The sequence below is a fragment of the Papio anubis genome, chromosome 3 (assembly GCF_008728515.1).
Source record: "Papio anubis isolate 15944 chromosome 3, Panubis1.0, whole genome shotgun sequence".
NCBI lineage: Eukaryota > Metazoa > Chordata > Mammalia > Primates > Cercopithecidae > Papio > Papio anubis.
Window position 1 is genome coordinate 49924549 of NC_044978.1, and position 23727 is coordinate 49948275.

The following is a 23727-nucleotide window of genomic DNA, read 5'->3' on the forward strand; positions in this document are numbered from 1 at the left end:
GCCAGGCTGGTCTTGAACTCCTGACCTCAAGTGATCTGCCAGCCTTGACCTCCCAAAATGCTGGGATTGCAGGCATGAGCCACCATGCCCGGCCAATCATAGCTACAAATATTCTAAATAACGAATAGCAAATGAAATCCATCATTGATTTAAAAATACATAATGACTAAATTCATAATAGGAAGGCAAAGGTGGCTATATATTAAAAAGTTAATTATTGTAGTAGCCATGTGACTAGATTAAAGGAGAAAACTCCTGTAATCATCTCTATAGATTCAAAAAAACATTTGTTAAAATGTAAAATCCGGGCCAGGCGTGGTGGCTCAAGCCTGTAATCCCAGCACTTTGGGAGGCCGAGGAGGGCGGATCACAAGGTCAGAAGATCGAGACCATCCTGGCTAACACGGTGAAACCGCTTCTCTACTAAAAATGCAAAAAATTAGCCAGGCGTGGTGGTGGGTGCCTGTAGTCCCAGCTACTCGGGAGGCTGAGGCCAGAGAATGGCGTGAACCCGGGAGGTGGAGCTTGCAGTGAGCCGAGATCGTGCCACTGCACTCCAGCCTGGGTGGCAGAGCGAGACTCCGTCTAAAAAAAAAAAAAAATTAAAATCTGCTGAGGATAAAAGACTCTTAATCTGTATTGGCACCTGATAAAGAGTACATACTAAAAATCTATAGCAGGCTGGCACAGTGGCTCACGTCTGTAATTCCAGCACTTTGGGAGGCCGAGGTGAGCAGATCATTTGAGGTCAGAAGTTTGAGACCAACCTGGCCAACATGGTGAAACTCTGTCTCTGCTGAAAATACAAAAATTAGCTGGGCGTGGTGTTGCATACCTGTAATCCCAACTACTTGGGAGGCTGAGGTGTGAGAATTGCTTGAATCTGGGAGGTGGAGGTTGCAGTGAGCTGAGACCGTGCCACTGCACTCTAGCCTGGGCAACAGAACAACACTCTGTCTCAAAAAAAAAAAAAAAAAAAAAAAAAAAAGAAAAAAAAATCTATAGCAAAATCATGCTTAATAGAGAAAGAAGATGCCAGCTATCAACTTTACTAACTAGAATTATTATTGGATGTCCTAGCCAATGCAATAAGACAGGGAAAAAAAAAGACATAAAGATCAGAAGAAACAAAATTGTTATTATTTACAGATGACTTAATTAACACATAAAATTTAAGAGATGATCCAGATAAACTGTTAACATTGCTAAGAAGTTTTATCGAGTTTGCCGTAGGCAGGAGCAATAATCAATAAGAAGTGAAACAAAAATCCCATTGATAATAGTAAAAAAAAAAAACCACCCTTTACTAGGGAGCTAAGAATAACTCTAAGATATATAAAGATAAATAAAGAAATCTAAAATTAGATCCCTATTTCATATCCCCTCATTTTATTCATTTTTTAAAATGGCATTACTTTAATCTTTTTTACACAACAGTCTCATCTTCCGCCCTCCCAAATAAGCATCAAATTTAAATTGAGTAATGTATATTTTCTTAGTGTGTTGAGATTGTATGTCCTTTGTATATAATTAAAATTTATGTAAATGGTGTTATGTATCTTATTTTGTTTCCTACTTTTTAAAGTAAGCACTGTTCCTAATATCCTTGCATGTTGCTTTGCGTATATCTTATTTGTTGCTCAAACTGCTGCAGAGTATTCCCTGTTAAACATTCACCACATTTTACCTTTCTACTTACCTTTCTACTTACTTGATAATAAATAACCTTCAGTCCCTACTTTTATCCTCGTGCTGTATAACAAACCACTCCAAAATTTATTGACTTGAAACAAGAACCAGTTATTGTTTTCATCAGACTTATGGGCTAGTTATGTGGCTCTGCTGTGATGGCTTTGGTCCTGTATCTAGGATCATCTGTGGATCAGCTGGAAACTAACTGGTCCAGGAGGGCCTTAGCTAGGACAACTCAGCCCTCCTTTTGTCTTTCCTGTTATCTTACCTTATTTCTTTTTCGTTTCTTAAGATGTTAGTTGCCGGGCACGGTGGCTCACGCCTGTAATCCCAGCACTTTGGGAGGTTGAGGCGGTGGATCACCTGAGGTCTGGAGGTCGAGACCAGCCTGACCAACCTGGGGAAACCCCGTCTGCTAAAAATACAAAAAATTAGCCAGACATGGTGGCACATGCCTGTAATCCCAGCTACTCAGGAGGCTGAGGCAGAAGAATTGCTTGAACCCAAGAGGTAGAGGTTGCAGTGAGCCTGGGCAACGAGTGAAACTCCATCTCAAAAAAAAAAAAAAAAAAAAGTTAGTCAAGAACTCCAGTATTATGTTAAAGTGATATTTTAAAAAGATTAATAATATTAATGGCCATCCCTGTTTTGTTCCTAATCCTGAAGGGAATGTAATCTGAAGTTTAAACTTGAAATTGTTATAGTCTTTAGTATGTAATGTATATACCAACTTAAGGAATTCTCTTCTATTCCTTTTGTTTGTAACTATGAGTCCTATCGTGTGCTTTTTTGGCATTTGATAAGTCATTTTCTCTTTTACTCTTTTAATATGGTCAGTTGATGGCTTCCCAGATGTTGAACTCTTGGAGTTTGAGGATAAATGTTACTCATTATTTTGCTTTGCGTTGCTTTAAGTTAAGGAGTCTTGGAATCTATTCATAAGTGAAGTGGAACCATAATTTTCTTTTCTTGTCTTTATCTGCTTTTGAAATCAAGATTACACTGGTTCATAAAATAATCCAGGTAGCTTTCACTTATTTTTATATTTTCTGCAAACAGCTTGTGTAAGTTAAGAATTAATTTTGAAATTTGCTAAAATTTGCATAAAAAATATTCAAGCCTGGGTTGTTTTTTTTCCTCCATGGAGGGAAGGTTTTGTATTGTGTTTTAATTTCTTTACTATTTACTATTCTATTCAGTTTTGTGTGTGTATGCCTATTATTATTTATAATTTTTTTTTGAGACCGAGTCTCTGTCGCCCAGGCTGGACAGAGGCGCCATCTGGGCCACTGCACAGTGGCGCCATCTGGGCTCACTGCAAGCTCCGCCTCCCGGGTTCACGCCATTCTCCGGCCTCAGCCTCCTGAGTAGCTGGGACTACAGGCACCCGCCGCCTGGTCTGGCTAAGATTTTGTATTTTTTAGTAGAAACGGGGTTTCACTGTGTTAACCAGGATGGTCTCGATCTCCTGACCTCTTGATCTGCTCGCCTCGGCCTCCTAAAGTGCTGGGATTACAGGCGTGAGCCAGTGCGCCCAGCCTATTATTATTATTATTATTATTATTTTTTTTTGAGATGGAGTCTGGCTCTATCGCCCAGGCTGGAGTGCAGTGGCACAATCTCGGCTCACTGCAAGCCCTGCCTGCCGGGTTCACGCCATTCTCCTGCCTCAGCCTCCCCAGTAGCAGGGACTACAGGCGCCCGCCACCACCCCCACCTTATTTTTGTATTGTTTTTAGTAGAGACGAGGTTTCACCACGTTGCTTAGGCAGGCTGGTCTCAAACTCCTGACCTCAGGTGATCCACCCACCTTGGCCTCCCAAAGTGCTGGGATTAGCGGTGTGAGCCACTGCACCCGGCTCTATTTTTTTTTTTTTTTTTTTTTTAGCATTTTATTTTATTTTATTTCTGAGATGGAATGTCGCTCTGTTGCCCGGGCTGGAGTGCAGTGGCACGATCTCAGCTCACTGCAACCTCTGCCTCCCAGGTTCAAGCAATTCTCCTGCCCCGGCCTCCGGAGTAGCTGGGATTACAGGCGTGCACCACCATGCCCAGCTAATGTATATGAAAAACATTTATCCTTAATACTTAAATACATGCATGTTAATACAACAATGAAAAATTTCTTGTTACTCAACACATGGCAGAAATTTAAAAATTCAGCTTATATCTTGGATTGACAAGCATGTGAGAAAAATGGTAACTCTACCAAACCACTGGACTTGCATAGCCACTTTGGACAGAATTACGTCAAATTAAAATTGTACTTACAAGCTGAGTGTAGTGGTGTGTGTCTTAGCTACTCAGGAGACCAATGGGAGGCTATCTTGAGACCAGGAGTTCAAGACTATTGTGGGCAACATGGACAGACCCTCTAAAATTATTTTTAAAATTTAGCCAGGTGTGGAATATGACTGTAGTCCTAGCTAAGTTAAGAGGCTGAGGTGGAGGGTCACTTGAGCCCAGAAGTTCAAGGCTGCAGTGAATTATGGTCATGCCACTATTCTCTAGCCTCAGTGACAGAGTGAGACCCATACCAAAAAAGAAAAAAAGAAAATGCTTATTTTATAACCTAGAAACTTTGTTGGTATATGATGTGGAGAGACTCTACCATACATGTTTAAGAAAACAATTTTTTTTTTGCAGAATTATTTATAAAAGTGAGAAATGGAAACTCTTTGCTAATGTGATGAATAACTTTATTAGTTAATGTGATGAATAACTTAGATAATGTGATGAATAAAATGGGGTAAATGCATACATTGGAATACTTTGTAGCATTTAAAAAGCATAGCTATATTTACTTATACTGACATGGATAGAATGTAAATATTGAATGTTAAAAAATACATTTTAGAATGGCATATGTAGTTTAATGTCATTTATGTACCCAGAGCATGTAAAATAATACTATATGTCATTCAGGGATACATACACAAACACATATGTACATATGTAAATGTATATGCATGTAAAAGTATAAAAAATAGAATGGAAGAATATACACTAAACTCATGATAGCAATTTCTCTGGAGAGATGGAAGGGTGTCTGGGGGTCGTATTCAAAAATGCCATCTTCATCTTTTATATGTTATTTCTTAGGGAGAAAACAATCTTACAGCATAAATGAGTAGTTGTAGGTTCTGGTTGAGAAGGGGATATGACTATGTTACATTATTTTTAGCAATTTCCTATATGGTTTAAATCCCCCTAAAAATGTATAAGAGATGAGTTCTTAAACTAGGAACATAGATGACTAAGTTTTCTAACCTGGTAAGATGATGGTTACTGATAGAGTAAATGAAATCTGTAGATAAAGGATCTTTAGTTATCTGTTGGTTATTCAAGTAGAGATGTTTATTATACAATTGGAAATTAGTACCTATATTTTTTTTAAAAAGTAAATCAAGACTTGATATGCTGATTTTTGAATCAGTATAGTAATAGTATTGAAAGTCCTTGGCCAGCCGTGGTGGCTCACGCCTGTAATGCCGGCACTTTGGGAGGCCGAGGTGGGCGGATCACCGGAGGTCAGGAGTTGGAGACCAGCCGACTAACATGGAGAAACTCCGTGTCTACTAAAACTACAAAATTAGCTGGGTGTGGCGGTACATTCCTGTAATCCCAGCTACTCTGGAGGCTGAGGTAGGAGAATCGCTTGAACCTGGGAGGGGGAGGTTGCGGTGGGCAAAGATTGCATCATTGCACTCCAGCCTGGGCACTCCGTCTCAGGAAAAAAAAAAAAAAAAAAAGAGAGAGAGAAAAAAAAGAAAGTCCTCGGTGGGGGTGGATAATACCACTCTAGAGGGAGAGAGTGGAGAATGAGGAGACAAGGCGGCTAAGGATCACACTTTGGGCGAACAGTCATGTTTAACGGTTGTGTAGAAGTGGGTGAAGACAACTGAAAAGGAATGGGAAGAAACAAAGACAGTTTACTATCATGAAAATCAAACGAAGGGAAGGATTTCAATAAAGGGATAGTCAACAATATTTGGAGAAGCAGTAAGATGGAGACTGAGAAGAGGTCACTGGATTTGGCAATTAAAAACTCAGTATTGACATTTGAAGAATTTTTCAGTGGGTAGAGTTCAGAAAGTATTGTAAGAGAAGAAAACATTAGTTAATCTAAATATTCCTTTTGGAATTAAATGAGATTTGACTAGTATATTTTCAGTAAAATTTTTATTGTAAATTTTTTTTTTTTTTTTAAAAGAGAGAGTCTTGCTCTGTGTCCCAGGCTGGAGTGCAGTGGCATGATCTCAGCTCACTGCAACCTTCGTCTCCTGGGTTCAAATGATTCTCCTGCCTCAGTCTCCCGAGTAGCTGAGACTACAGGCATGTGCCGCCACACCCAGCTAATTTTTTTATTTTTAGTAGAGACGGGGTGTCACCACATTGGCCAGGCTGGTCTCAAATTCCCAACCTCAGGTGATCCACCTGCCTCGGCCCCCCAAAGTGCTGGGATTACAGGCGTGAGCCACCGTGCCCAGCCTGTAATTTTTCATAAACATGCTAAACAAGAATTATATATGGGCCCTTGTAAAGTTTCACAAGAATTGCAAATTTTTTTCCAGTAGTTTCAAGATACTACATATTCTTCGATGATAATAAAGAACTCAAACCCTTGAAATCAGTTGTCATAAATGTTGTTTAAACTATAGAGATAATTATTTTAACTCATGTATATTTGGTGCTTAATAGATGCTATTTTAAAAAGTTGCTTGTGCCCAGGCGCGGTGGCTCACGCCTGTAATTACAGCACTTTGGGAGGCCAAGGCGGGCAGATCACGAGGTCAGGAGACAGAGACCATCCTGGCTAACACGGTGAAACCCTGTCTCTACTAAAAATACAAAAAATTAGTTGGGCGTGGTGCGGGGCGCCTGTAGTCCCAGCACTTGGGAGGCTGAGGCAGGAGAATGGCGTGAACCCGGGAGGCGGAGCTTGCAGTGAGCTGAGATCGCGCCACTGCACTCCAGCCTGGGCAGCAGAGAGAGACTCCGTCTCAAAAAGAAAAGAAAAAACGTTGTTTGTTTAACACCCATAGAAGAGACTAGCTGCAGGACTGGGCACAAATCATGCCTGTAATCCCAACACTTTGGGAGGCCATGGCAGGAGGATTGCTTGAGGCAAGGAGTTGATGACCAGCCTTGATAGACCCTGTTTCTATAACTAAATGAATGAATTAATGACTAGCTGCAATACTTAGCTGACAGTCTTATAAGAGTGGCTGCTAAGAATTGAACAGAATGGTTTGTCTAGTATAAATCATAAAGCGAAGAATCAACAAGTCTCAAGGAGAGTCTGGCCCAGGGATAAGTTAAAATGCAAAAAACATGAACCTAAGTCAGATCACAGCTAAGCTAAGTACGTATCAAAAACAGTACATACTGGACCCTTACTCATCAGAGGATTTTCATGGTTGTACATAGAAAGACTTACAATAAAATTACTTTTAGGAGTTATGATCCTCTGAGAATCTAAAATTAGCCATAGTCCTTTTCCTCAGAAAAAATATACATTTCATTAACAAAAATTTGCCTCTTTGAACCCCTATTAAAAATATATGCCTTATGAAGGCTTTTATAATTATAAATAATTTAACATCCTTGGGTGGTAATTATACCCACTGTATATACACCCTATTATTTAATTTCATATATAAGCAGTCTTGTGTATCATACTGTCTCTAAGACTTTCACCCTTGGTGGGTGGGGAATTTTGTATGAATTGAGAAGGCTTAATTTCTTCCTTTTGTTACATAATTTAGTGCTACCAGCTTAATAAACACCTACAACAGAAACTTGCTTAAAGTAAGTACTGGATAATAATTTGTTGAATAAATGAATTAGTTTATGACTATGGGTTCGAACATCTTCATTTTAATAATACTTTATAAAACCTGACTATTAAATAAATCAGTAACATAAAAAGCTCAAATAGACATTTAAACAGTAGTATAAAATATATGAAATAATTCATCTTTTTTCTTTGTACATCTGTAGACTGCACTTCTGTAACTATTGTCTATTTTCTGATGTTGACAGACCAGACATTACTTGGTGCTCCTAAATTACGTGATTCCAACTTGTCCTTCACAGACATATTTTTCTTATGGTTTTCTTGACCCTGTTTTTTCCCTAAACATGCTCAAGATACCAACTTTGAATTTCATTGTTGTATGAGAAAAACTTAAGACAGCTTGGCCTCTTCCTATTCTCGCATTATTCACTTCTCAAAACTGTTTTCTTCCGTTTTTCTCTCTTAACTTCCCATTGCTTTACCTTTGACATTAAAAAAAAATCAACCATTTTGCAGTTTATAATACTATAAATATAATAGTATTAAAATGGATTTAACTTTTATTTTTTTATAACTTCTAAATTTTATAGAAGACTGTTTTGTAAGAGTTTTGACCTTGAAGTAATAAGATACTTTGTAAACTTTGTTAAGTAACTTCTTGGGGCCTCAGTTTCCCAATGTGTAAAGTGAAGAAGTGGACTAACTCTGTGGTTCTCAAATAACTAGCTGTAGTGCAGTGGTGCGATCATAGCTCACTGCAACCCGAAACTCCTGGGCTCAAGAAAACGGCTGGCTTCAGACTTGAGTCCCTAGGTGCAGAGGCCCATCACAATGCCTGGCTAAGGACGATGCTTACTTTAAACTGATTGGCAATAAAATACAAAAGCTACCATGTAGTTCATTTTGTCCCATACATGGCAGGTTTACCTAATTCAAGAAAGAGATCCTTATTTAAAGAGGAGTTGTACTTTGGAAATAGCATGTAGGTTCTTTTTGGGGAGAGTGAGGATCATGGTCATAGGGGTAGGGTAAAAGGACCAAGAGAATAAATGAATATTAGGATAAATGAGAAAAAATAGTCATGGGTTATGTAAATCCATTCTGATGCTGCACTCAGGTTGGGCAAGATTTTATGAAATGATATCGCTTTAATGTTACCACTGAAAACTTTTTTTCTCTACACAGTTAATTCGGATCATAAAAATTGTCACCTTGTTATTTTAAATTTATAACTGCCAGATCTTTTTGTTTATTCAGCAAATACTTACTGAGCACTTACTCTGTAGGAGGCACTGTTCCTTTATGTAAGTTTTGTGTGCCAACAACTTTAGGATAACCCTTTGTTTCAAACAATTTATGTATTATGAAATTCTGAAACCAGGGAAGCATTTTAATGAAGCGTCGTCATTATATTGGTTTGATTTCCTGTGTTCAGTAAATTTAGTCATTAAATTGGCGATTTATCTCCCTCGTCCATTGTATTTTAATATGTATTTGTAATAAGGTTTTCAGCAAGAATTTTTTTTTTAAGTAAATGACATTATAAATTTGTTTCCAAATGAACCAAACAGAAATGAAAGGGTACATGAATTTCATGATTAGCATATTGGGGGAGTCTAATCTCCAGAGGTTGGTGTGTTCTGTTTACTAAGTACCCGTTTAATGTGCTCTTTGACACTTCTGTTAAGGGAAAAGGACGAAGTTGGTCTCAGAAAGTTGGGAACTCCTTACTTTCCAAGTAAAGGTTTCAGAATATGTTCTAGGTATGACTTTTTTGTTGGCGTTCCTGTGTTAAAGTGCAGATGTTTCAAGTGAACTGGTTACATGTTGCATAAGGTTTGAAAAAGCCAAAAGAAGTTAAATAGCCACCTTTATTTACAGCTGCAGGACTAGGTATTAGATTGCTTCCAGGAAGAAAATATGATTAATGGCTCTTTTCCAGAGGGGGGACAATTGCAGACTTTTCTTCCGCAGAGCGTGAAATGTGCCTCTTCCTGCCGAGGGGCTGTGTCCTCGCGCGGCTCCCGGAGCCGTTTCCCAGCCTCAGGTGTCTCTCGCCGCAGGCTGCTGCCGCTCTCCGGAGCGAGCGTCCGGGACTTCCTGTCTGGGCGCGGGGCGGAAGGATCGCGTTGCCAGCTGGGGCGGCCGCCACAGCCGCCGCCGCCGCCGCCGCCACCGCCCCTGCCCCTGCCGTTAGGTGGTGGGGTTTCTCAGCCCGGCGGCGGGAGGCGGGCCGGCCTCGGCTTCCTGTCGGAGGACGCGCAAGGATCCGGGCGTCGGAGTGTGTGCGAGTGCGTGAGTGTGTGTCGGTCGCACGGCGTGTGTCTCCGGCCGCGGGTTCCGCCTCCTCCCCTGCCGCCGCTGCTCACGGTGTAAGTCAATGTGAAGCAGCAGCTCCAGCCCCGGGATAAACATGGCGACGTCTCTGCATGAGGGACCCACGAACCAGCTGGATTTGCTCATCCGGGCCGGTAAGGACAGGGGAACTTTTCTCCCGTGCATCGGTGCAGCAGGAGAGGGGGTGCACAGAAGGCGGGTGACTCCCCTGTAGCAGTCTGTGCTGGGGGTACAGTGTCCACCTCACAGTCACTGGGGCGGCTGGGGGAAAGGGGGGAGTGAATGAAGTAATGGAGGCGACGAATCAGGAAGTGATCACCTTGGAGAGTAACCTGCCTCGAATCCGGCGCTGTCGCTTCAGGGTGGGTTCGGCGAGCAGCAGCAGCAGCTGCCGGGCGGAGCGCTGGCAGCGGGTGCTGGAGAACGGAGCCGCGGTTAAGTTGGGGACTCGGGGGCGGACGAGTTGTGCGCTTCACCCCAGTTGCTGAGGAACCAGGAAGTGAGTGAGGCTGTTGTCTCTCGGCTGCGCCTGCCACGCTGTCTGGCCGGAGAGGCCGCTACTGCCCGCGGTCGGGGGCGGCGGGCTTCTCCAGGGAACGCTCGCCACCCCCGCTCGGTTCTCTCTTCAGACTTCGTCCACAATTCCATGACTTCCGCATGGACCAGGCAGCCAGGGGCGATGTCCGGTGGACCGATACCCGCCAAAAAAAAAAATGCTCTGACCCTCCCTCCTCCGCACATTCCCACCTTATGCAGTCTCGGGAGTAACGGTCCTGGACAGGGTCACTTAATAATGTTGAGTAACCGGGATGATGTTTCAGGGGCCCGCCTCCCTTTGCTCATTTAATGGGTGGCTGTGAAGAAACTAGGTTTATGCCCCTTCCCTCGTGGGTTTTTTTTTAGGGGGAGAATGGGAAGAACACGGAATATATTTGTACCCCTGACCTGGAGGGTTGCGGCGCAGAGAAGAACATTTATTTTTGTAAACAGTGGGTGAATGTTAAGGAGCGAGGCGGGAGGGAGGGAGTCTTGGCCCTAGGGAAGTCTCAGCACGGAATTGCCCCCTTCCCCCCCTCCCCCCCAAACCTCCCACCACAGCGGAAGCGCCTCGGAAAGGACAGAACGGACGGGATTGACAGGCCTCTGGTTCCAATCTGCTCTCTGAGGTGTTCCAAATTAGAACGTTGATTTCTGGGGGCGGGACTACGGGCCCGCGCTGGGCCAATGAAGATTGGGCGGGAGTGAAGCTGACAATGTACGCATGGAATTGGAGGGAAGAGGAGTGTAAACACGGAAGTGGCCGCAGGGGTGGGGGATGTGCGGCGCCACTGCTGCAGCGGAAGGGCACGGACTTAAGTTACATAGAAAAAGAAGCTTTGCTTAATAGCAGACAGCGCAGTGAGGGTTCTGAATCGATGTAGCACTGCTTGAATACTGTTTACTTACTGTAATAGTAAGCATACATGTTCCTCTTCCCGGTTCCTATTTCATATTGCCATGGATGGGAAGTGGACGATGAGAAATATTCAGGGAACACAGTAATTCTGTAAAAGATCTTGACAGTTTTCCATCCATTGTTTTTAGGTAAGGAACTTGAAATTAGTAGTTTGCCTGGCAAAACTCTGTGATTCAGTTCTTTTGGGGGAAATCATGAACACACGTGTATCCAAAGTTAACGGAAGCGCTCTAGGTTAAAAGTCTTAAATAATATATAGGTATTGAATACCACGCAGTGGTGACCAGTCTTTTATTCTATAAAATGTAATAATATGTATTTCAGAGGTTCCAAAGGAAAATACAGTTTACTGGGTAGTGATTAAAACACATCTGTTTGACAGTTGCTTTCTGGTCAGAACAAGAACTTAAGTTTTAGTAAGAGAGCACAATGAGAACTTGATTCCTTTGTATATATTGTCCATTACTACAATATGAATTAAGGGATGGAATTTTTGGCTTTATGTTATTGGTACTAATGATACGTGAAGTTGTGGGGTCAATGATATTTCTTGAATATTGAATATGTACAGTTCAAGACATGTTGTTTCCAGTAGCTGCGAACGCTCGGAAAGAACCTTAGAATGCCCTTGCATCAAAACTTTGAAAGATACTATAAAGGTAGGAGGGCTTAACTTTGCCATTGGAAACTCTTTTTTCATAAGCTTTTGGAATTACCAGCGAAACTGAATATGGCCTGTAGATATTTTCCTTGGAGTGTATATAAAAGACTGTCTTTGGTTTGAAAAGACAAAAGTTTTGTCTTCTTTTGATAAAGGGGTTTCAAAAAGTTAAGTGCTGTTTTCCAGCTCTACTGCATTTCTGTACTATATGGGAATCTTAAAGTTTAAGATAATAATGTTTTGTAAATAATATGTTTTACATACAATTATTTTCAAGTTATTTCACCAATTATGTTCATGTAATCTGAAGCTCCCTTACAAGCCTTATTTTAGAAGGAAACTTGAGAGAGGTTTGCTCATTTACCCAAGGTTTATTCAGTATGTTAAAAGTTTGGGAGGAAAGATGGCCCAGAAGATTAGGAATCATGATTCTAAATTTTTATTGCTGCCAATTTTCAATAGCGTTGGTAGGATAATGTTTCTAAAGTTTGTGTTTGTGTAATGGACAGAATACCTTTTTATCTCCTTGAGGGAAGTCATCAAGTGTGAGAGAGAATTTGTCCTCACAAAGATTTTACAGTCTGGGGAGACAGGTGAAAATCTATATAATGTATAAATGTAAAAAATAGCTCCAGTGATTGCTGTAATGGGTTGATGATTAGTGTAGAATGATACTTATACAACTTGTAGAGGAGATAAGCTTTAGGTTAATATTTTCAGCATAACTTGTTTCTAAGCAAGTATATAACACTTAATATTATCACTGTTGCTACACATGTTAAGGTAGCTGTTAAGCTCTAATATACTTTTGATTTTATTTTCTTCCTTTAGAGGCATTATCATGTTTGCATTCCTTTAGCTATAAACATGCTGCCAGAGGAGTCGGAGTAAAGGATGAAATAAATAAGGTTATTTATTAAAACTCACTGTCATTTTACAAAGTATGTTTGTAGTAAAGTCTCGAAATACTTTAGAAAATTTTCATGGACAATATGATGTATGCGAATGAGCCTTGACCTGAAGAGTTGAGGATCTATATCTAGCTGTCACTAAACTAGCTAGTGACGTAACCTCTTTAGGGCTTCATTTTCTCTTAGAGGACAGGGTTGACTAGATGATTCCTAATGACTTTTAAAGCTCTAAAATAAGTGGCTTGGAAATACTTAATGGAAAGGTAAGGCTTCTCCTGGGTTGTTTTTTTTTTTTTTTAAATATTACACCATGTGAGTGAATATGTCTATACGTTCGTTATGTAATTGGGAGGTTAACTTTTTTTATCCAGTCTTTGAAAATAAAAATGTGTGCCAAATTGTAACTTGAGGCTCTTCATATGTTTAAGTCTGTAATATAGTTTATTTAATAATTTAGGCTTATTTCTAGTGTATATAGCTTAATTTAGGAAAAAACAAATGTCTAGCATTGTTACTTTCCTAATATTTATGTGAAAGTATTGTATATGTACAGTCTGGATTTTCTGGAAGATTTCTGCCTTATTCTCTAGTATACCTTCCTTGACTTTTTTCTTTATTTGTCTTTTCTTATTTTATTTTTTTTTCACATTTGTGAAATAAGGTAACTAGAAGTTTTGGTGAACAATGCAGTTATTAAATGAAGGTGAAATTTTTCTGGAAAGTTAGCCTAAATATTTTCACTGACAAAACCTATTATTAAAGTTGATTATGAAATTGGAATTATTTCTGATTTACTGTAAATTGGAATATGTAGTCTCAATCTTGAAAAGATCAAATTGAAAAAAATTTAGCAGTATAAAAAAAGTTAAAAGCAGTATGTGAATAGATGCATTAAAATGAAACTCAAGGAATGACACTGGTTTTCTTTTTGAAAAGCTCGTTTGAAAAGGAATTTTAGAAATTACCCTTCACAAATCATTGCAGCATTGGTACTAAAATTCATGTAAAAACTGAGTTACATGGTCACATCAGTCCGTGTGTAAATAACCAATCAGAATCATTCAACATAAAACTATTTTAGAAACAAATTTGATTGGTGGAGAAGGGCAGGCAGCAGAATGTTTTTGGTAACTATTTAAAATGATTCCTTGTGTTTGATAATTGTGTAAAATGATTGATTCCTTGTGACATCTATAGCAAAATGTTCAAAAGGATGCAAAGAAATGCTTAAGAAAAGCTTTTTAAAAACTCTTTATCTGTGAGTAGACAAATACTGTTTAACTTATAGAATCGTAATTTTTCTTTCTTATTATTACTTATTTTATTTTTCGAGATGGAACCTTGCTCTGTCACCCAGCCTGGAGTGCAGTGGCACAATCTTGGCTCACCTCTGCCTTCCAGGTTCAAGTGATTATCCCACTTCAGCCTCCCAAGTAGCTGGGATTACAGGCGTGAGCCACTACGCCCGGCTAATTTTTGTATTTTTAGTAGAAACAGGGTTTTACCGTGTTGGCCACGCTGGTCTTGAAATCCTGACCTCAGGTGATCCACCCACCTTGGCCTCCCAAAGTACTGAGATTACAGGCGTGAGCCACAGCTCCCAGCCTCGAATCATAATTTGTCATCTACACACTGATGTTTATGTTTAGAAGCTAAAACTTATATAAGCTTGGGGATAGAATTTGGTTGTTATTAATTACAGTTGATGATGAATTACAGCTGCACTTCTCAAAAACCAAATGCTCTGACCTGGATTCTGGGAGTCCCAAGAGCCTTTCACAGGATCTGTAAAGACAAAACTGTTTTGAAAATAATACTAAGACATTATTTGCCTTTTCACTTTCAAAAGTGTACAGAGGAGTTAGGAGCTATGTATAGATGAGTTATTCTAATAGATTGAAAGAGGAAGGAGAATCCACCTGCCTTCTATTAAATCAAGTATAGTAAGATTTGCAAAAATATATAAAACAAAGCTACTCACTTTTTGTTTTTTTTAAAGTTATTTTTGGCCAGGCATGGTGATTCATGCCTGTAATCCCAGCACTTTGAGAAGCCAAGGCAAGAGGATCTCTTGAGCCTAGGAGTTTGAGACCAGCCTGGACGACATACTGAGACCTCCGTCACTTAAGAAAAATAAAAATAGCTGGTTGTGCTGGTGCATGCCTGTGGTCCCAGCTACCTGAGAGTCTCAGGTGGGAGGATCACACCCAGAAAGTCTAACCTACAGTGAACCATGATCATGCCACTGCATTCCAGTCTAAGCAACAGAGCGAGACCTTGTCTCAAAAAACAGTTATTTTTCATAAAAAATATTACTTGTGTTTGCAGTAATGGGTGTATTATTTTAAATGAATTAATAATTTTGAAATTTTCTTTGTAATTTCAAATATGATAAATACAGATAAAATCTCTTTGAAGTCTTCAGTATTTTGAGTGTAAAAGTGTCCTCTGATAAAAAAAAGTTGGAGGATAGCTGAATTACCGTGTTCTTTAGGTCTGTACTATATGGTAGCCACTAGCCACATGTATCTGAGTACTTAAAATGTAGCTAAGAAACTCAGTTTTAAATTTTAATTAATTTAAACTCAAAAACAAGCAGTGGGAAACTTCCTTATATTGATTACACATTGAAATAAAAATATTTTCAATGTCCTGGGTTAAATGAAGGTATTAATTTCTCCTTTGCTTTTACAAATGTAGCTACTGGAAAATTTAAAATTATATGTGGCTTTTATTTTTATCAGACAACTCTGGTTTAGAAAATAATTTCTGGCTGATTTCATCTTGCAGAGGGCAGTTTGCTCTCCCCGCTCCGAGAGTACTGAAAAAAAGAAAAGCCATTCTTTTTTTCTTTTTGTACTTTATAATGCAAGCCTATTGATTAAAAGGTCAAGGGGGAAAAGGTAAAGATGGAGTGTTCCAAACCTTTAATTACCTTTTCCCCCTTTTCATTGCATTTATTTGTATTCTTCATTTACCTATTACTGGTATTGCTTTGGGGTATTAGAGGGTAAGTAGTGGTAAATCAGTACTGTAGTTGAGTGAAGACTTTGTACTATTAGTTTATAGTGTTGCTTATAGGGGAATACCACTATCACCTAATGAACTGCTTTCTAATTTTTTTTCACTGCTCTCAAACTAAATTGCTACTAAATTTTATTTTTGACTTGAGAACATTTTTATGAACTAGATCCATTGCCAGCATTCTCTTATGCAAAGCTGAGAGGTATGCCTCTTGTCAGACTTAATTACCAAGTTTGGTATTTTGTAACAGCTGTTGAGTGAGTCTGGAATAGTCTGCAGTACCATACAAACACCAGTTGATTAGAAAGATAGAAATGGAACAAGAAGATATTTACCAATATTAAATGAAGGTATGAGCAAATGTTATTTTTGGTACTGTAATAAAAAGTAAAACAGTTCTTGAAATTTATTTCAAGGGGAATTGACCAACAATACCCACTACCAGTGGTAACTAGAAAATGATACCTGTCAGACTACTTTTAGCTCCATTGTTTCTATTTTTAAAATGAGTTATTTATTTTTTCCTTCCATAAATTTCGTAGATAACGAAAGATACCAGTAAGTCAAGTTTTAAGTAAGATAAGGAATTCTGCTTTTCAGCTCTTGTTTGTAGCTTTCTTACTTTGATTGCACAACACTGTTAAATTCATGCTTATTCTTAAGAAATGTGCAAAATTATAGCTGAAATTTTATTTGAATTATTGATCTGAACAAAAGAGCATTTTTTTGAATTACAGAAACAAGTAGGAGAAATATTTCTTAAATTTCTGTTGTAAAAAGTTACTTATGTAAACAAAAATAAAAAGATAGTGCTCACTTTTACAAAATGTGTTAAGTTTTGGAAACTGGCATTAGTACATTATTGTAAATTGATCTGAGAATAGGCTCTTAGATTTTTGTGTTTTGTATTATTTTAGTTAGTAAATAAAAATGATGAGATAAAATTAGTAAGCAGCAAAAAAGTAATCAGTGTTCCTCTTAACATGCTTTTAACTTACAAAGTAAGTTTATTTGACATTTTTATTTAGTTTTGAAATATCTTCCATTTATGTTTTTGATGCTCTCTGAACTATAGATGGAGCGTTCTAAAATCCAAAACTTTGAGCACTGATGTGACACTCAAAGGAAATGCTCATTAAAGCATTTTGGATTTTTAGATTTGGGATATTCAACTGGAAATATATAGTGCAGATACATTGTTTTTAAATTCAAAATCTGAAACACTTCTGGTCCTAAGCATTTTGGATAAGGCATGCCCAACCTATAGTAGTATAAGCTTCATGAGGCCGGAGATCTGTTCACACTTGTGTGCACAGGGTCTGGGCACATGGTAAATGTCAGCAACCATTTGTCAGTTGTACATAGAGTATTAGATCTTCTGGCTGATAACTTCATAGGTAATTTATGCTTATTTTATGTTCTCATCCTAAATTTAAAGTATGAATGAGTAAATTTTCTAAGTAAGTGTATGTATTTTACTCTAAAATATTTCTGAGATATATTATGTTGAATTTTAGGGGGGAAGGGGAAATCGAGGTCAGAAATATGTGCAAAAATTACCGCTTGAAGAAGAAACTTCCATTGACCTAACAATTTTAATAACACAAAATCATGGTTTTGAAAATGTGCCTCAAACTACCTAAGAATTCAGGGCACGTAATATGTAAGTAACTGTTAGGCAAATTTCATTTTGTTTATAAGCTGAAACATTAAACAATCTGGTAAAATTCTCTTGCTGTATTATTATTGAATACTTGAAGCTCTGATTTTAATATGGTAAAGTTTTAGGGTGTGTCTTAATATAATTACATAAGGAATTAGTTTACCCAGGATAGTTTATTAATAGCACCTAAGACAAGAGCTAAATTGCAACACAAGCAGACTTTAAAGAGAATGCTTGCTAGAATAAATTTTAAAAACTGGAGAATTTGCTTTTCAAGGTTTTTTTTCTTAGTGTATGTGAGTATTGTAGGGAGGCATTTTGAAAAAAATAATTGAGAATAATAATGTATCTTATACTTAATAATGCTAAGTTTTCTTAAAGTTGAACTACACAGGCTGATTGAATCCTTTGCTTCATTGAAGCTGCAGATAAGAGTAAGCAGGGTCACCTAAAGATAGATTTACTTAGAGGTTTGGCTGCCTCTCTGGAACCATTTAGCTTTGAACAGATTTCCATAAATGGAAAGAGCAACTGGAGAGACCCAGTACCTTGTGGATGATGTGCAACAGGTGGTAAAACAGTCATTGGGTTTTTGAAATAAATGCTTTCCAAATGACTGTTGTTTAAGACTGAGGCTTTAGCATTTAGGGAACTTTGAGACTAACTGGATTTTTTTCCCCCAATTAAAAGTTTCCTGGAAACAGTTTTAAAAGATTCATATCGTTAGTGTGTAGTGCTTATGAATTTGTAATATGACTTTATGAAATTTGTATAAATATTTACTTTTAGTTCCTTTAGGGGATATCTTAGAAAAATCTGTCAAGTTAGAGACTCTTAAATATTCATGTTTCAGAACCTCTTACCAAGATAATTATTCAATATTTTAAGTCAGAGTGTGAAATTAATATATTATAAAGATAATAACATTTGTTCTTGAATTGCTGATTTTCCTGTAAGGTCAGTGGGTTGTCCTTAATTCAGTACATAAAAGAAATATCTGCCTGGCGTGATGGCTCATGCCTGTAATCCCAGCACTTTGAGAGGCCGAGGCGGTTGTATCACCTGAGGCTAGTAGTTTGAAACCAGCCTGGCCAACATGGTGAAGCCCCGTCTCTACTAAAAATACAAAAATTAGCCGGGTGTGGTGGCATGTGCCTGTAATCCCAGCTACTCAGGAGGCTGAGGCAGGAGAATCTCTTGAACCTGAGAGGTGGAGGTTGCAGTGAGCCAAGATCATGCCACTGCACTCCTAGGCAACAGAGCGAGGCTCCGTCTAAAAAAAAAAAAATCTGCATGTCTGCTCCATGAAAAGTCTACGTTGGGAACCATGGCATATGTAAAGATTGGTTAAGCTAGCCCCCCAGACCTCAAGAAGTTTACAGTCTTACAGGAATGATAAGAAATTATCATATTCTTGCCCTATGAAACAGGAAATTGAAGTTTGATAGAGATTAAGTTGCTTACCTCAGGTAACAGAAATAAGTGGCAGAGACTGGAACCCAAGCTGTTGGACCTGAAAGCTCAAACCACTGCTGTACACATTGTTTACAAGTAACATAATCAGCAAAGCATAAAGGAAGTGCTAGAAGAAGAGATATACAAAGGGTGGTAGAATTTGAAGGCTTCGTGGGAAGAATAAACTCTAAGAAAAAGTCTTAGGTTAAAACCCACTGAGGCTCTGAAGAGAGCAAGGTTAATTTTAAAGAAAGTTCCCAAGTACTCTGGCAGTAAATCTAATGCATGTTGTTATCCATCTTTAGGCAGCCGTGCCTGGAGAGTACAGTCGTCCCTCAGTATACCTGGGGTATTGGTTCCAGGATGCCTCCTCCACCTGGCAGATACTGAAATCCTAGAATGCTCAATCAAGTCCCTTATACAAAATGCTGTAGTATTTACATTGTATTTTTAATTGTTGAATTTTTTTTATTGCCTCTCCCTCCCCTGCAATATTTTCAATCTGAGATTGGTTGAATCTGCTGATGTGGAACCCTTGGATATGGAGGGCTTACTCAGTCATTCAAGAGAGTCTGTAAGAATTGAATTAATTGATTAAATTAATTTATTGATTAAATTAAATTAACTTGGCATGATACATCAAAATATGTAATTGCCCTCACAGGGTTGTTAATCTACAACCAGCCTCTCCCTGCCCCTTCCTCCCTTCCTACAAGTTAGTATTGGCCTAAAATTGATGCAGGGTTCAAATTTCAAGGATCTTTCTTTGTTTTCCTTTGAGTAAGATTCAGAAACTTCTCAGTAATTTCTTTTGTTACTGTTTTGAGACAGTCTCACTCTGTCGCCCAGGCTGGAGTGCAGTGGTGCGATCTCGACTCACTGCAACCTCTACCTCCTGGGTTCAAGCAATTCTCCAGCCTCAGCCTCTCGAGTAGCTGGGAATTAACAGGTGTGTGCCACCATGCTCAGCTAATTTTTGTATTTTTTGGTAGAGATGGGGTTTCACCATGTCGGTCAGGCTGGTCTTCAACTCCTGACCTCAGGTGATCTACCCTCCTTGGCCTCCCAGAGTGCTGGGATTACAGGCGTGAGCCACCGTACCTAACCAACTTCTCAGTAATTTCTAATCAATGTCATTGGTAACTTTATAATCAACATTCATTTTATATCAGTATTCATTTTATAAAATGTAGATACTAGCTTTTAAAAAATTATTTCTGTAATTTATATAGACAAATAGATATCAATGGCTTAGAGTTACTCGTGTTATTTTATATTTATTTAGTTTTCATTTCTCTTTCAGGAGTGAATATGTTTATTTCTTAGTAATATGTTTTAGTCATATGTTTAGTGTATTTTTAATTGAGTAGAACTTATTTTTCCTCCAGTGGAAGCATCAGTTCATAGCAGTAATGCACACTGTACAGATAAGACAATTGAAGCTGCTGAAGCCCTGCTTCATATGGAATCTCCTACCTGCTTGAGGGATTCAAGAAGTCCTGGTATGTAAACTGTTCATTCTTATGTTAAACGTGTCATACTACTTCATATGTCTAAAGTAAAGTTTTGTTTTTTTAATCCAAGGGGATTGTTGGGAATTCTCAAAGATACATTATACATGAATATATGACAGCAGTAATTGAACTTTATTTGTCAAGGCCTCCAAGTCTTAAATACTTAATTTTCCTAACAAATGATACAGAAAATACCCACTATAGGTAGACAAATATTTATTAAGTAGCTGTTTATACTGTAATGTCTATTTCCTTAACTCTGGACAAGTTATAAGCCTTCATAGTCCTTCAGAGTATGATAGATGGGAGCAGTTGCCTGTTAGGACCACTTTCAATCCTTTATTCAGTGATAAACAGGCAGTAACTCCAGAGAACCACATATGGTAGAGAGCGAAGGGAACTTTTGCCATATTTTTCACACATCTTTCAGATTGTGAGTTTTTATTTTTTTGTGGTCCCTCTTAGTCCTTAAGAACAACCTTGATAGTCATTTTGTACAATTCTGATTTGTCCTAAATTTAATGCCCAAATGTTAATTTGACTTGATACAAAAAGACTAGCTCACCTTCTCGTTGGGATTTACAATAAGAGCAACCATACTTCTTAATTTGAATAGAATCCTGTGTATTACTCAGAGATATGAGAATAAATTTGCAGCATTTTTGGTCAATCTATTAATCTAAGATAGTATGTATTAAGTGTATCTCTTAATTGAAATAGAAATGTCTTATCTTGGTTATTTGTGCATATTTGAAGGAAGCCAGGGCAACATTATTGTATGTGCTAGAATACCAGATAACAATCTGTACCTACTGTTTTGGTGACTAAAACATCAGGACTCTTACATTAAATAAAACTTTAAATACTGAAAGGTAATATTTCTTGTCTGTAATGAGCAAGTTTTCCTTTTCATATTCTAAAATGAACTATAGGTGCTTGTGTTTTACTGAGTACATATTTACAAATCTTTGAAATTTTGAGCCACATATTGCCTGTTAAAAAATAATGATGGCTAAGTGGATAGAAAGTAATTATTAACTAACTCACTATTATACTATTATTTTCAAATGCTTTCACAACTATTAGAATAATTTAGAATTTTTCTACATTGAGTTTGAAAGTATAAGTGTGAAAGAGTGGGGTGACTACTCATGGTCCTTGCTTTACCCAGAGAATTAACATTTTTCCTTTAAGTTGATTTTCCTTGCATTTATTTTCCTTGTATAGTTTAAATCATATTGAATATTCAGCAAATTAGCTCTTATCCTGCTTTGATTAATTCTTAATAAATCTCACCTCTTCTAAATATTGAACTATCCACATAAGAAATATTGATGGGGGTGGGAAATTTTAATTTTTCAACTTTTTTTTATAGTGGAAGTGTTTGTTCCTCCTTGTGTATCAACTCCAGAATTTATCCATGCTGCTATGAGGCCAGATGTCATTACAGAAACTGTAGTGGAGGTGTCAACTGAAGAGTCTGAACCAATGGATACCTCTCCTATTCCAACATCACCAGATAGCCATGAACCAATGAAAAAGAAAAAAGGTAGAGTATATTTATACATTTCTGAGAAGGCAGGTGAAAATTTTTTTCTTACCTTTTTCCTCATCAAGGGACATAGAAAATAGTATATGCTGTAGATTTAAGATTGATGTTATCTTAACTAGATATTCTCAAATAATCAACATTGAGATTTTAATTTAGTGTTTTAACATACTCATACTGTTTAAAGGAGATAGTATGTAAGGCTTGAGGATAATTGTGTGACAATGATATCTAACAGGTGTTCGACACACAGAAGACAGATCAGAGATTCCCTGCACCTTGTCTTACTCCATCTTCTCCTTGTTGATCCTTTTATGGGTACTTGGTTACTTAAAAAAAAACCACAAAGTCTTGTCTTCTCTTGCTTTCATGGATATTTTTTAAAAAGCCAGGCACACCTTTAGTCCCAGCTGCTCAGGAGGTGAGAGGATTGCGTGAGCCCAGGAGTTTGAGGCCAACCTGGGCAACATAGCAAGACCCTATCTCAAAAAACCTAAATAAACAGTGAGAGAGATATATATATGTATGTCATACTGTATATATTATATATCACTTATATGCTAGATACAATATATGATACATAGTGTGATATATATACTATATATTATATATCATTTATTATGTATCATGCTGTTTTTACCTTATACCTTCTGCTTTGAAGCACTAAGAATGCTGATAGAGACTTCTGATTAGCATAAACTCACCAGTGGGTAAAGAGCATTTCCACTTACTATTTGACTCCTGCTGAAATTTCTGCTCCCCTCATCCCAATAGCACATTTTCAACATCATGAGGACATGGGCAGTGAGTCTTTTTCTGTTGAAATCAAGGGTAAAATTGGAAAGAAATGACATTCTGAGTAATTGAGTACTCACCTAATTCTCCTTTCTTCTCTAACTCTTCACATTTTAGAGTAAAATAAAGGTAAAAATAAAGGTGCATTTGAAATAATGTTATTTCCTTTTATTCATTAAATATAGTGTTTCAGATTGCCACAGTGTGTACCATTCTGTGGTCATTGTTGTAAGGGAGATGAGAATAAGACAGTGTCTTCCCACTTGCAATACATATAGATTATATGCATCTCGAGAGAGGTATACATGAGAGAATTTAGGAGGAAGAATTACTTCCTGATGTAATCATTTAAAAACAAAAGGCATACATATAAATAGCCTTATTTACCCACTGCCTGCTATAGCACTTGGCTGGTTGCATCCAATGAGAGCTGTCACAAAATACTTAAGAAATGTTTGTTTAGATTTAATGCTGGGCACGATGGCTCATGCCTGTAATCCCAGCACTTTGGGGGTCTCAGGTGGGCAGATCACTTGAGGTCAGGAGTTCATGACCAGCCTGGTCAACATGATGAAACCCTGTCTCTACTACAAATGCAAAAATTAGCCGGCTGTTGTGTTACATGCCTATAGTCCTAGCTATTCGGGAGGCTGAGGCAGAAGAATCGCTTGAACCCGAGAGGTGGAGGTTGTAGTGAGCTGAGATTGCACCAGTGCACTGCAGCCTGGGTGACAGAGTAAGACTCTGTTTCAAAAAAAAAAAAAAAAACACCCACACACATTTAAAGGAAGATGGAAAAGACCATGAAAAACAGGCCGTGTTGGGAGCCAGGATATGTGATATTCTATAAACCAGGAAATACTCTGCCAA

General features: G+C 38.2%; 1 protein-coding gene across 18 annotated transcripts in view; it reads left to right on the forward strand.

Moving 5' to 3' along the window:
• The window catches only part of ELF2 (E74 like ETS transcription factor 2), a 125525-nt gene that overhangs the window by 88617 nt on the left and 13181 nt on the right, over nt 1–23727 (forward strand). For 8 of the 18 annotated variants that reach the window (XM_009207576.3, XM_009207579.3, XM_009207577.4 and 5 more), the window contains 2 exons: nt 20388–20501; nt 21889–22062. In XM_009207576.3, the coding sequence (XP_009205840.1) occupies nt 20388–20501; nt 21889–22062 (288 nt within the window). The other 10 variants (XM_003899199.4, XM_031664260.1, XM_009207586.4 and 7 more) reach the window with 6 other exon arrangements.